Source organism: Sceloporus occidentalis, unplaced genomic scaffold (assembly GCF_023333645.1).
Source record: "Sceloporus occidentalis isolate IW3139 unplaced genomic scaffold, rSceOcc1.0.p SCAF_1, whole genome shotgun sequence".
NCBI classification, from domain to species: Eukaryota; Metazoa; Chordata; class Lepidosauria; order Squamata; family Phrynosomatidae; genus Sceloporus; species Sceloporus occidentalis.
Window position 1 is genome coordinate 133,971,308 of NW_028316981.1, and position 9,950 is coordinate 133,981,257.

Below are 9,950 nucleotides of genomic sequence, written 5' to 3' on the forward strand. Positions count from 1 at the left end.
TGTCAGGCTGTTATTGCCAGGCACAAAACCTCTGTCCCAAACTGCTGAGACCAATCTCCCCTCTCTTGGGATAATCTGCAATTTGTTTACAACTTTAAAGTGTCTAAAAGTTATGGGAAAGGAAGTGATGAAACAACTTTCTAAAAGAAGAAGCAGCAAACAAATTGCTTGTAAGCATCACAGCAGCAACATTTGCAGATGCTCTAAAGAATTGCTGGGAGTTGTCCCCAACAGAAGTGAGCTTTCTTTGGAAGGAAAAAGTGAGGTGGAAAGTGAAAAGCTGCCTGCTTTAGATAATGCCCTTGCTGGCCTTGGTTGGCTCACTCTTCCTCCTGCCAGGTAGGTTTGTTTTGATGCCAAAAACCTCAGTCAGAAAGTCGTTTGTCTGTCAGCGTAAGTTGCTGAGATATGCTCAGTTTGCTAAAAATTAGGTAGACAATACCCTCTAAGCATAGTAAGTGTCAGAAAGCTGATGTTTAAACAGTAACTCTGAGGATGTTAATGTTGCCATTGGGAAACAGGCAGTGAAACCAGGTACTGAAATGTATTGTTAACTGTGAGTAATGTTGAGACATGAGAAGCAGTGACACATGCTTGGACTATTGTAGCACACTATATGTGGGGCTGCCTTTGGAATCTGTTCAGAAGCTTTAGCAAGTTCAAAATGCAGCAGCCAGAAGGCTGACCCAGGGCCAGTTATAGGAAGCATATAACTCCCTTGTTAAAACAGCTTCATTGCCTACCAGTTTGTTTCCAGGCACAACTCAAAGTGCTGGTTATGACATATTGGCCCGTTACAGACGGGAATGAAAGTACGCGCAGAGCGCGTACTAGGGTTAGAAAGGGGCGGTGCTTCCGCACCCCCTAACCCTAGTGCGCGCTCTGCATGCACAAAATGGCGGCAGCCGTTCCGCACGGCCGCTGCCATGAGGACGTCACGACCGTGCCGCCTCTATACGGGGCTGCGCAGACGTGACGTCCTCGCTCCGCGCCAGGGCACATAATGCGCCCTTTCCGCGGAGCAGGAAGGAGCTCCGTTTCGGAGCTCCTTCCTGGTTTGGTCTGCTGGGCTCAGCCTTCAGACGGCTGCGCCCAGTGGACCAAAGGAGAAAGGGGCCGAGCGGCCCCTTTCTCCTCCTCCCCGCCGCCGTGGGGTGTCCTTGGGGCTTGAAGCCCCAGGGACACCCCTTTTCAGGCTGCGGGGAAGGGGCCTTTTGCCGCTTCCCCGCAGACTGAAAAGCGGCGGACCGGGGCCTCAGCGGCCTCCGTTCTGGACGCTGAGGCCCCGATACACCGGGGAAAGGGGCGGGTGCAGCCCGTCCCAAAGAGGCGGTCTGTAACCCGCCATAAAGCTCTATATAAGCCGCTCTGAGAGCCTTTAGGGCTGAAGGGCGGGGTATAAATACCGTAAATAAATAAAAAAAATATACATCTTGGATTCATTCCAGAATTCTAAGATCTACAGGGGAAGGCTTTTTTTTTGGTGGTGGGGGTGGTGGTCCTGCCACCATCACAGGCTCACTTACAAGATTATTACATTCACTCAAAAATGACTTATCCCTCATGGGATAAAGTTTTAATTTTTAAAACTGGTGCTATCGCACTTTGCCACAGCTGGGTGAGTGCAACCTGCCTACAGCCTGAATCCCAGCCGCACTTATCCAGCAGCTTTTCAAAATGCTCCCATTTTTTAAAAGTCGCTGGATAAGCATGGCTGGGATCCAGGCTGCAGAGGGGTTCCACTCTCCCAGCTATTGGAAAGTGTGATAACACCCGCTATTAAAGATGACTTTATTGTGAATGTTGCTTTAAAGTGAATGCAATAATTTCCTTAGTGAGGACATGAGAAAGAGAACCTTCTCAGTGGCTGCTCCCACCCTCCAGGAGGCTTTCCACAGAAAGCTAGGCAGGCCCTCTCTTTCCTTTTCTTTTGCCAGCAGACAAAGATGTTTCTCTTCAAGAAGGCTTTTAATATATGACCATTGTCAGGGATGCTTTTATATGGGGCATGTGCTCTATGTTTTTACACTTTTGTATTTTTAATGTAATTTATACTTTTTAAATGTTTTATACTGATTTTAATTGTATTTGCATTTTTTTATTGTTAGGTTTTTAGCCAATGTATCTATGAGCTGCCATGGGTTTCTTTCCAGGAGAAAGGCAGCATATACATAAAATAAATAAATAATAAACAACAAACTTTAGAAATAGTCCCAGTTGGTTTCCTATTGAACATTATGAGATATTCTTGGATGGCACTATAACCTCTGTCTCTTAGACTTTAGTGCAGTGGTTTCCAAAGTTTGGACATCCAGGTTTTTGGACTTCAGATCCCAGAAGCCTCGGCTAGCTTGGCCAACTACCAGGAATTATGGGAGATGAAGTCTAAAATATCTCAAGGAAAAAGGTTTGGGAACTGCTGTTTTAATGGTTGGAAATAAGGATGGATTAAGCCATGGTATCTGACAAATCTTCACATCGGTATTCTGATGGTTGTGATAGTGAGAGTTAATATTTTTATACCATCTTCCAAGTGTTAGAAGTGCTTTGCAAAATTATTTCAGTAATCCTTACAACAATCCTGCAAGATAGGCTTTACTTATAATAACAATCTGTTATTGTTGTTGTTGTTGTTGATATCGGCATCCTCTTCCTCATCATCCTCATCATTATTGGCAGTGGTGACAGGAGGAACTGGAGCAATATCTGTGCTTCAATTGAATCCCTGCATATAGAAATGTTTATATCAGGCAAAAAGGTTATAGCCTAGCCTGTTTCCTTTTTATGTTTCAGGGTATTTCTGTGAGCTGACTGGTCCTGAAACTGTGCATGCAATCCTGGGGACATCTGCACATGTGCACTGCACCTATGATCAAAAATATGAAGCAAACGTGAAATATTGGTGCAAAAAAACTAACAGAGACTGCCCCATCGTTGTTCAAACGTCTGGGTCAGAGAAGCCAGTGAAAGTAGGCAGAGTCTCCATTAGAGATAGCCATGCATTACGCCAGTTCACAGTTACAATGGAGACCCTCACTGCCAAGGATACTGGAACTTACAGTTGTGGGGTGAATGTGAACAGAGGTCCAAACCTATTGGCTCTTGTTAATGTGACAGGTGGGTGAAGGGGCCCCTGCCCTGAATACATCTAACTGCAACTGAATTACTAGTGGGGAAAAGAGGGGACAACAGTTAGCCTAACTGCTGTAGCACAGAACAACCAAAAGAATCAGTTGTTAGGAAACAAGGAAGCCAATGGGGCACATCTGCTGTGTCCCAGGAGAAATTTTAAGCAGTCTACATGCAAGGTCTTCATATTAAGTATCCACATCAATCCTGGATTGCTTCCCATTTTCCATATTGCTAATTTAATTAATTCATGCCCTACTTTTTCACATACATACCTAAAAAGCTCTCAAGGGGGCTCCCTGAAGGCAGTCAATATTCACTCCTATATAAGGCAACAGCTGCGTGTGTTTAAGACATCTATAAAGCATGACACTGTGGTCAGCGTTGACTTTACAAGAAAGTACTTCTAAAGCTAAGAAGTGGTTTTCTTCTGTCAACTTGAAACTAACTTGCTAAGGCAATAAATGAAAACATGGTGAACTCAATTCAGATAAAACTCCACTTTCGTCAAGGGAATAATACCTTTGACACACATCTCCTGTGAGCAAAGGACTAGCTTCCAGTTTAATAATGAACTCACTGATAATCAGATCAAAACATGAACGAAGAGACCAAAGTGACAGACTAATGGACACAGTGATACAATGGGCCCTTTCACAGTATAGAATTATAGCACTGTGATTCCACTTTAACTGTCATCAGAGAATCTTTTAGAATTCTCTGCCAAGGAATTGTAGCCAAACTGCAGATCCCAGGATTCCATAGACTTAGAACCAAGATAGATATAGTGGAACCATAGTACTAATAACTGCATAGTGTGAAAAAACCAATGTCACCACACGTGATGACAAGGGGATTGCCTACACTGACAAAAAAAAAAGAGCTTCACATTGCATTATCCAGTTCTGCAGGTGACCCCATTAGTGTCACACCTACTTGAAATAAACCAGAATAAAAATGTATTCACTGCCACAGATTTTCCATGGCTAAATTCAAACTGGTACAAAATTTATTTTCTTCTCAGCCTGCAAAAACCTATCAAGCAATAGCCTTATTGTTTACCTGTTAATTGTGCCAGCTTATACTGTCACTGTTTGTCTTGCTCATCCAGTCCTCTTTCCCCCTCTTATGTCCTAGTGAGTGATCAAGAGTAAGGGACATCTAAATATCTTCCTTTCCCTCCATCTATTGATTTATTTTTAATTGTATATTTAATATCTCCTGATGTACAGACACACATTCACACCAACAGGATGGAAGCTGCCCATCTCCTTCACTGCTATTGCCAGCAATAGAGCGCTTCACTCCCATTGCTACCACTACCACTCCAGCAGAGCCCTACTTATAAAGTGGTTCCAAAGTCAAGCAACATTGAAAGAGCAGCCCAGTTACCTCCTCGCCATTGATCTCATGGGTAGGCTCATTTGGAGAAGGGTTGGCAGCAGTGAGGTTAAAGTGCTCCATTACCAGCAATCACAGTGAAGGAGATGGGCAGCTTTATTCCCCATGGTGTATAGCTTGAGCTACCCCTCCATCTCCCCACAATCAGAGTAAAAGAGCTAGCAAATGAGTGAGTGATTGCACATGTGGCCACTCTTCCCAACCCCTGCAAATATGGAGAGACAACTGCATGTAAAGAAAGGTTTATAAAATACTAAACAATCCTCTATTGCAGGATAGCCTTCTGTTGTTATGACCTGAACATTTTTAAAAAATGGTGACACACACCAGACTAGTTCCACCCTCCAATGAGCCCACCTTCCCTGATTCCACCTTGATCCTGACATATGTGTAAAAAAATCCAGTTTTTCCTAAAACTGCAGAGTAAAAATTGAGTTTTTAAAATTCCTATTAATGCTTAAAATAAGTGCTTTCACTATGAAACTGGTAGTACATCTGGAAATGAAGTGAGTATGAATTTTTTCATCTGTATAGACAACCCCAAAGAATCTTGGACTAAGTTAAAACCAAGATAACAGAATAAGTAATGATGATTTCAAAATGTGGCCAGGAACAAGGATAGTGGTGTATGGAAGGCTCTGCATATGAAAATATACATTATTTTACAGCCAAGGCAGTTATAGATGAACTATTTCAGATTTATGCCCTTCTGAATCTTAATATGGACTATACTGATTTCACACTTTTGTTTCTTTTGCTTCCCTGCATCAGTAACTACTGGAAACTCAAACAGCCCTGAGCTAAGTGAGGACTTCTTTTCCAGCCTGGATTCCAGCTCCATCAGGTGTGTGAGCTTTCTCTCCCCCCGCCCCCCCAACTCAGCAGCACAGTTCACAAACTGCTCTGCTGTGATCCACACTCTCCCTCCTATCATATCAATATGATTGCAAAGGGGAGAAAATCCCTCAAAATAAATTCAAAAGCAAAAGAGGGGGTTCTGGAAAACAGAATCAAAACTTCAAAATAAAAAATTAAAATAATTAGATTGCCATAAATAGAAACAATAGGGTAAATCTTCTAAATTCTAAATTTGATAGAAACAAGCCATCCAGGCAAAGAGCTCAATTTTCATGGGGTAAAAAATATGATTATTTGGGAAATTCAATTGAAGTGTCCAATAGTTTTCTGTATCTTTTAAAAAGGAAGGCTGGCATTTCCCAGAAAATCGGAGAAGTGTCTGCACTCTCCCCCAGTTCTTTTTGTTAATTCATGTAGGAAAGGTTGATAACACTAAGGGTACAAAGAAATTTTAAATTAATAGTTTTTTTAATGCAGAAACACCCATCCACACATACCCCACAAAAGCTGAAGTACCAAATGAAACATGAAAAATATCTTTTCATCTCAAAATATTACCTCTATGTAGCCCTTAGTGGATCTATTAGTTCTTTCATCTGTATCCCTGCACAACAAGGCATAAAATCTTAGAATCTGTGATCTCAGGGAACAAGATGGGTCCCTCCCCAAAGTCCTGCTTCTTGATTTCACAGGGTTCTCCTTCTTTCTTTAGAGCAGTGGTGGGTAACACATGGCACTTTTGGTGTAGTTGGACCTCAAGCCTCACCAACTCTTACTGTGTAAACCATGCTTGCTTAGTCTGATAGGAGTTGCATCTGAAGGGCTTCATGTTCTCCAGTTGTTGTGAGAAGCAGAGAGTATCACTGTCTCTTTTTTGTAGTAACTCATGGGTCAGCATCCAAGTTCAGTACGTAGGGATTGTGCATGTTCCTTCACATCACCTGTTGACTTCAGGCAGCCCCAAGAATTTCATAGGACCATGGTGGCAAAACTATGGCACAAGTGCCCTCTCTGGCACACAAACCCATTTGTGAGGGCATGCAGAGAGACCTGTTCTGCTTCTTCCCCCTGTCCTCCCATGCTTTTAGGCAGCTGAAGGTCTGAGAGGGTAGAGGGAAGAGTAGGAACAGGTATCCGTCTGTTTCTCTTCTAGCCTGGAATGCAGAGGTCCAACCCCTGGAAGGTGGAAGTCCTGTCCCTGGAAGCCCCCACCCCAGCACCACATTACACCCGATCCAGGAATGCCTTTGAGTTTCATCATGCAGTCTCTAAAAGGTTCGCCACCACTGTCATAGGGTCTTCTTAGTCAAGGAATACTCAGAAGTGGTTTTGCCAGTTCCTTCCTCTGAAATATAGCCTACAGCACCTGATATTCATTGGCAGTCTCCCATCTAAGAACTAGCTGTATTAGCCATATAGCTAAGTACAATAACATCTAAAATCCACAAAAAGGTGATACTTTGATTGGACCAACCAAAATGCACAAAATAAATTATCCAAACTTTCAAAGCTCCACTGGCTTCTCCATCAAGCACAGGTGTTAAAAATCAAAAAAGAGAAAGAAAGAAAGAAAATCACAATGTTAAAGGCATAAGACTACATTTTATCAAAATGTTGTTTTTGTTGTTCTTAGTTAAGATGGTACAGAGGCATATCCATGTATGCAGAAGTCTCTCTTCCCTTTTGGCCATGCCATCTCTGGGAGACAAGAGGTCATAAAGTCCTGGAAATAAAATGCAAACCCCATTAGCACAGTGGCATCACTAGGGGGTGCGGGAGATGCAGACTTCACCGGATGACACCTCGGAAGAGGGGTGACACCCAGGTTGTGGGGGGAGGTGTGGTGCTTCTGCCAGTGCATGCCCCTTCTTCTCTGCCAAGGCAGTAGAAGAGGAGGAAGGCAGAGTGGACCCTTCCTGGCTTTGCTTCTGCTTGGCTCCATCTTCACAAGGAAGCTGCATGGAGGTGAAGCAGGAGGGAGCCTGGCACTCCTGACTTCACATCCGCTTGGCTCTCTCCTCATGAGGAAGCCACATGGAGGGAAAGGAGGAGCAAGCCAGCTTCCCTCCCCTCCTATCCCCTACCTCATTTGCCTTTGCAGCCTTGGGCAGGCAGGCAGCTGAGCAACTGAGTCCCTCCCTGAACCGAATGACACCAAACCTGGGAATACCACTGTTTTAGCAATAAAAAAAGAAACTTCCTTTGAGATCCAGGCTGCCTCTGTCCTATGCCAGGCTACCTGTCCCCTTAGGTAAATTCGTCTGAATTTGTCAAGAACTCTCTGTGGTTTTACATTTGGAAAACTTTTAGATGCTCTTTAGGTATACAGTATATCATGGCCATCATTTGCAGCAAGAATAACATTCTGTTTCTTTTATGCAGTTATCTGATATATGTGTCCTTCCTGGTTTCGATTGGCTTGAAAATGCCCATCCTCCTGTGTCTGGTCTTGGCAATGGGCTGGATATATAGAAAGAAAAAGTGGTCATCTGATCAAGTGACATCTGAGACACCATCATGAAAGCCTTATTAAAAAAACTCTATACTGCGTATTCCGAACAATGTATCAAAATCAAGACAATGCAAGAACAAAATGTCCTAGATGGATTCCCCTTTCACTCAGCTAGTTTTATTTCCATTCCAGATCAAAAAGGAATAGGAAGGAGGAGGAGGGAGGACTCCACAGTTGAATGATACCTTTATTAATTATTGACTATAACGAATGTTGGACAGCTTGAGTATCTCTTATTCAAAATGACTGGGACCAAAAGTGTTCTATATGTTTGATTGGGGAGGGGGATTTTGTATTTGCATATACACAATGAGACCTGCATGTCATAGTGTTTTGAGTGTTGGACTATGATTCTGGCAGACCAGGGTTCGATTCCCTGCTCAGCCATGGAACTCACTGGATGACCTTGGGCAAATCACATGCTCTCAGCCTCAGGGAAAGGCAATGGCAAGCCTCCTCTGAACAAATCTTGCTATCAAAACTGCATGCTAGGGTCGCCTTAGGTCACCATAAGTTTGGAATGACTTAAAGGCACATAACAACCACAACAATGAAACATAATGGAGGTGGTTGCTGGAGAGAGCCTGAGGATCTGGGAAATGGTGGGAGGCATGGCTTCCCATCTCTCTCCAGCCTTACAAATACAATACAGGAATGCACTATACATCTTGTGTTATAGCTCAAAAAGTTTTGGATTTTGGAGTACTGTACTTAAGATTTCAAAAATCTGGATTCAGGATACTCAACCAATAGAAGCTTTGAGGTTCTCCGGAATTCTTCATCAGGCTAGGCAATACAAAAAACTATGAAGAAACAAAAAAATCCAAAAATTAAATCAGACTTTGTGGCCCTGAAATATTAATATATGTAGAAGTATGTAGTTTAGACTCAGGGGCCGTTCCCACTAAGATAAACTCTGAATCCTGATTCGGGGTATATGCCCCTAGTTCCCACTGGAAATCGAATCCGATCCTCATTGGATCGATTCCAGTAGGAAAAACTGGAGCAAACTTTAAAAACCCAAGGTATCTTGATACTAGTTTTTTGGTGGGTTTCCCCCCCAATGAATCGATTCTGACGTGATTCCAACAGGTGGGAACACCAGATTAGAATCAATTCTGACAAATGTCACCATCCCTCCCCAGAGACACCCCCAGTGCTGGTTTTGTTTTTGCTTTTGGGTTAAAAAATAAGCATAGAAAAATCACTATATTGCTGAAGCAGACACTTGCAAAGACAAGTGATTGCTTTAGCAATCTAGTGATTTTTCGATAAGATTTTTAAAAAGGGGGGGTCCATCCACCTCCTCCTCCTTCCGGGTCCCTTGACAGTCTCATCCTCCATCTCTTCCTCCTCCTCAGGACCCTGACAATCCCTTGACTTCTCTTCCACCTTCTCCTCCTTGGTTTTTGTTGTTGTTTTTGCCATGGCATGACCTTCCTCCAGGACTGAGAGAGTGTGCCTTGCCCAGGGTCACCACCCAATGGGTTACCATGGCGATCCAAGGGCGAGGAGGAAGGCAAGGCTCCAGGAGGGTGCTGAAAGGGGCAGCAGAGGTGGCGGGGGCCGCATGGGTTTGGTCCCGGAGGGGCTCAGCATGGAAGGGGGCTGGAGAGGCTGCTGGGGGCCAGCCTGACACCCCCACCCCTGGCTCCTGGCAACCCTTCTTTTCAGGTGGCCCTCTGAGCCCCAGAGGAGGCTGGCCTGGCTCCCCTTGCCCCCACTCCATGGGCCATGGCACAATCGAGTGGCCGCCAGGGCAGGAGGAAGGCCCGCAAGGGGGGGGGTGTTACCTGGATAAGAGCTGCCCCAGAGAGAGTCAGTGACAGGGCAGGAGGAGGCCTCACCTGGAGTCTGGGGTTCAAATCCTTGCTCACTCAGCCCTGGAAACCCACTATGTGGTTTTGGGTGAGTCACGCTTTCTCAGCATCAGAGGAAGGCCACAGAGCCTAATCACCAAATATGTCACCAAATGTAGAAAACAAAACATTGACCCAAAGATTGGAAACACTCAATATACATTCCAGTCTTCAAGAAAGAGGAGACCATG

At 44.1% G+C, this 9,950-nt stretch overlaps 1 protein-coding gene across 1 annotated transcript; it reads left to right on the forward strand.

Annotated features, from left to right (window-relative positions):
- The first annotated feature begins 258 nt into the window (after positions 1–258).
- Positions 259–7,909, forward strand: LOC149322218 (CMRF35-like molecule 1). The gene is made up of 4 exons (XM_089507898.1): positions 259–339; positions 2,794–3,117; positions 5,302–5,374; positions 7,771–7,909. The coding sequence occupies exons 1-4, from the start codon at positions 297–299 to the stop codon at positions 7,907–7,909; spliced, it is 579 nt and encodes a 192-aa protein (XP_089364024.1). The 5' UTR covers positions 259–296.
- Positions 7,910–9,950: the final 2,041 nt, after the last annotated feature.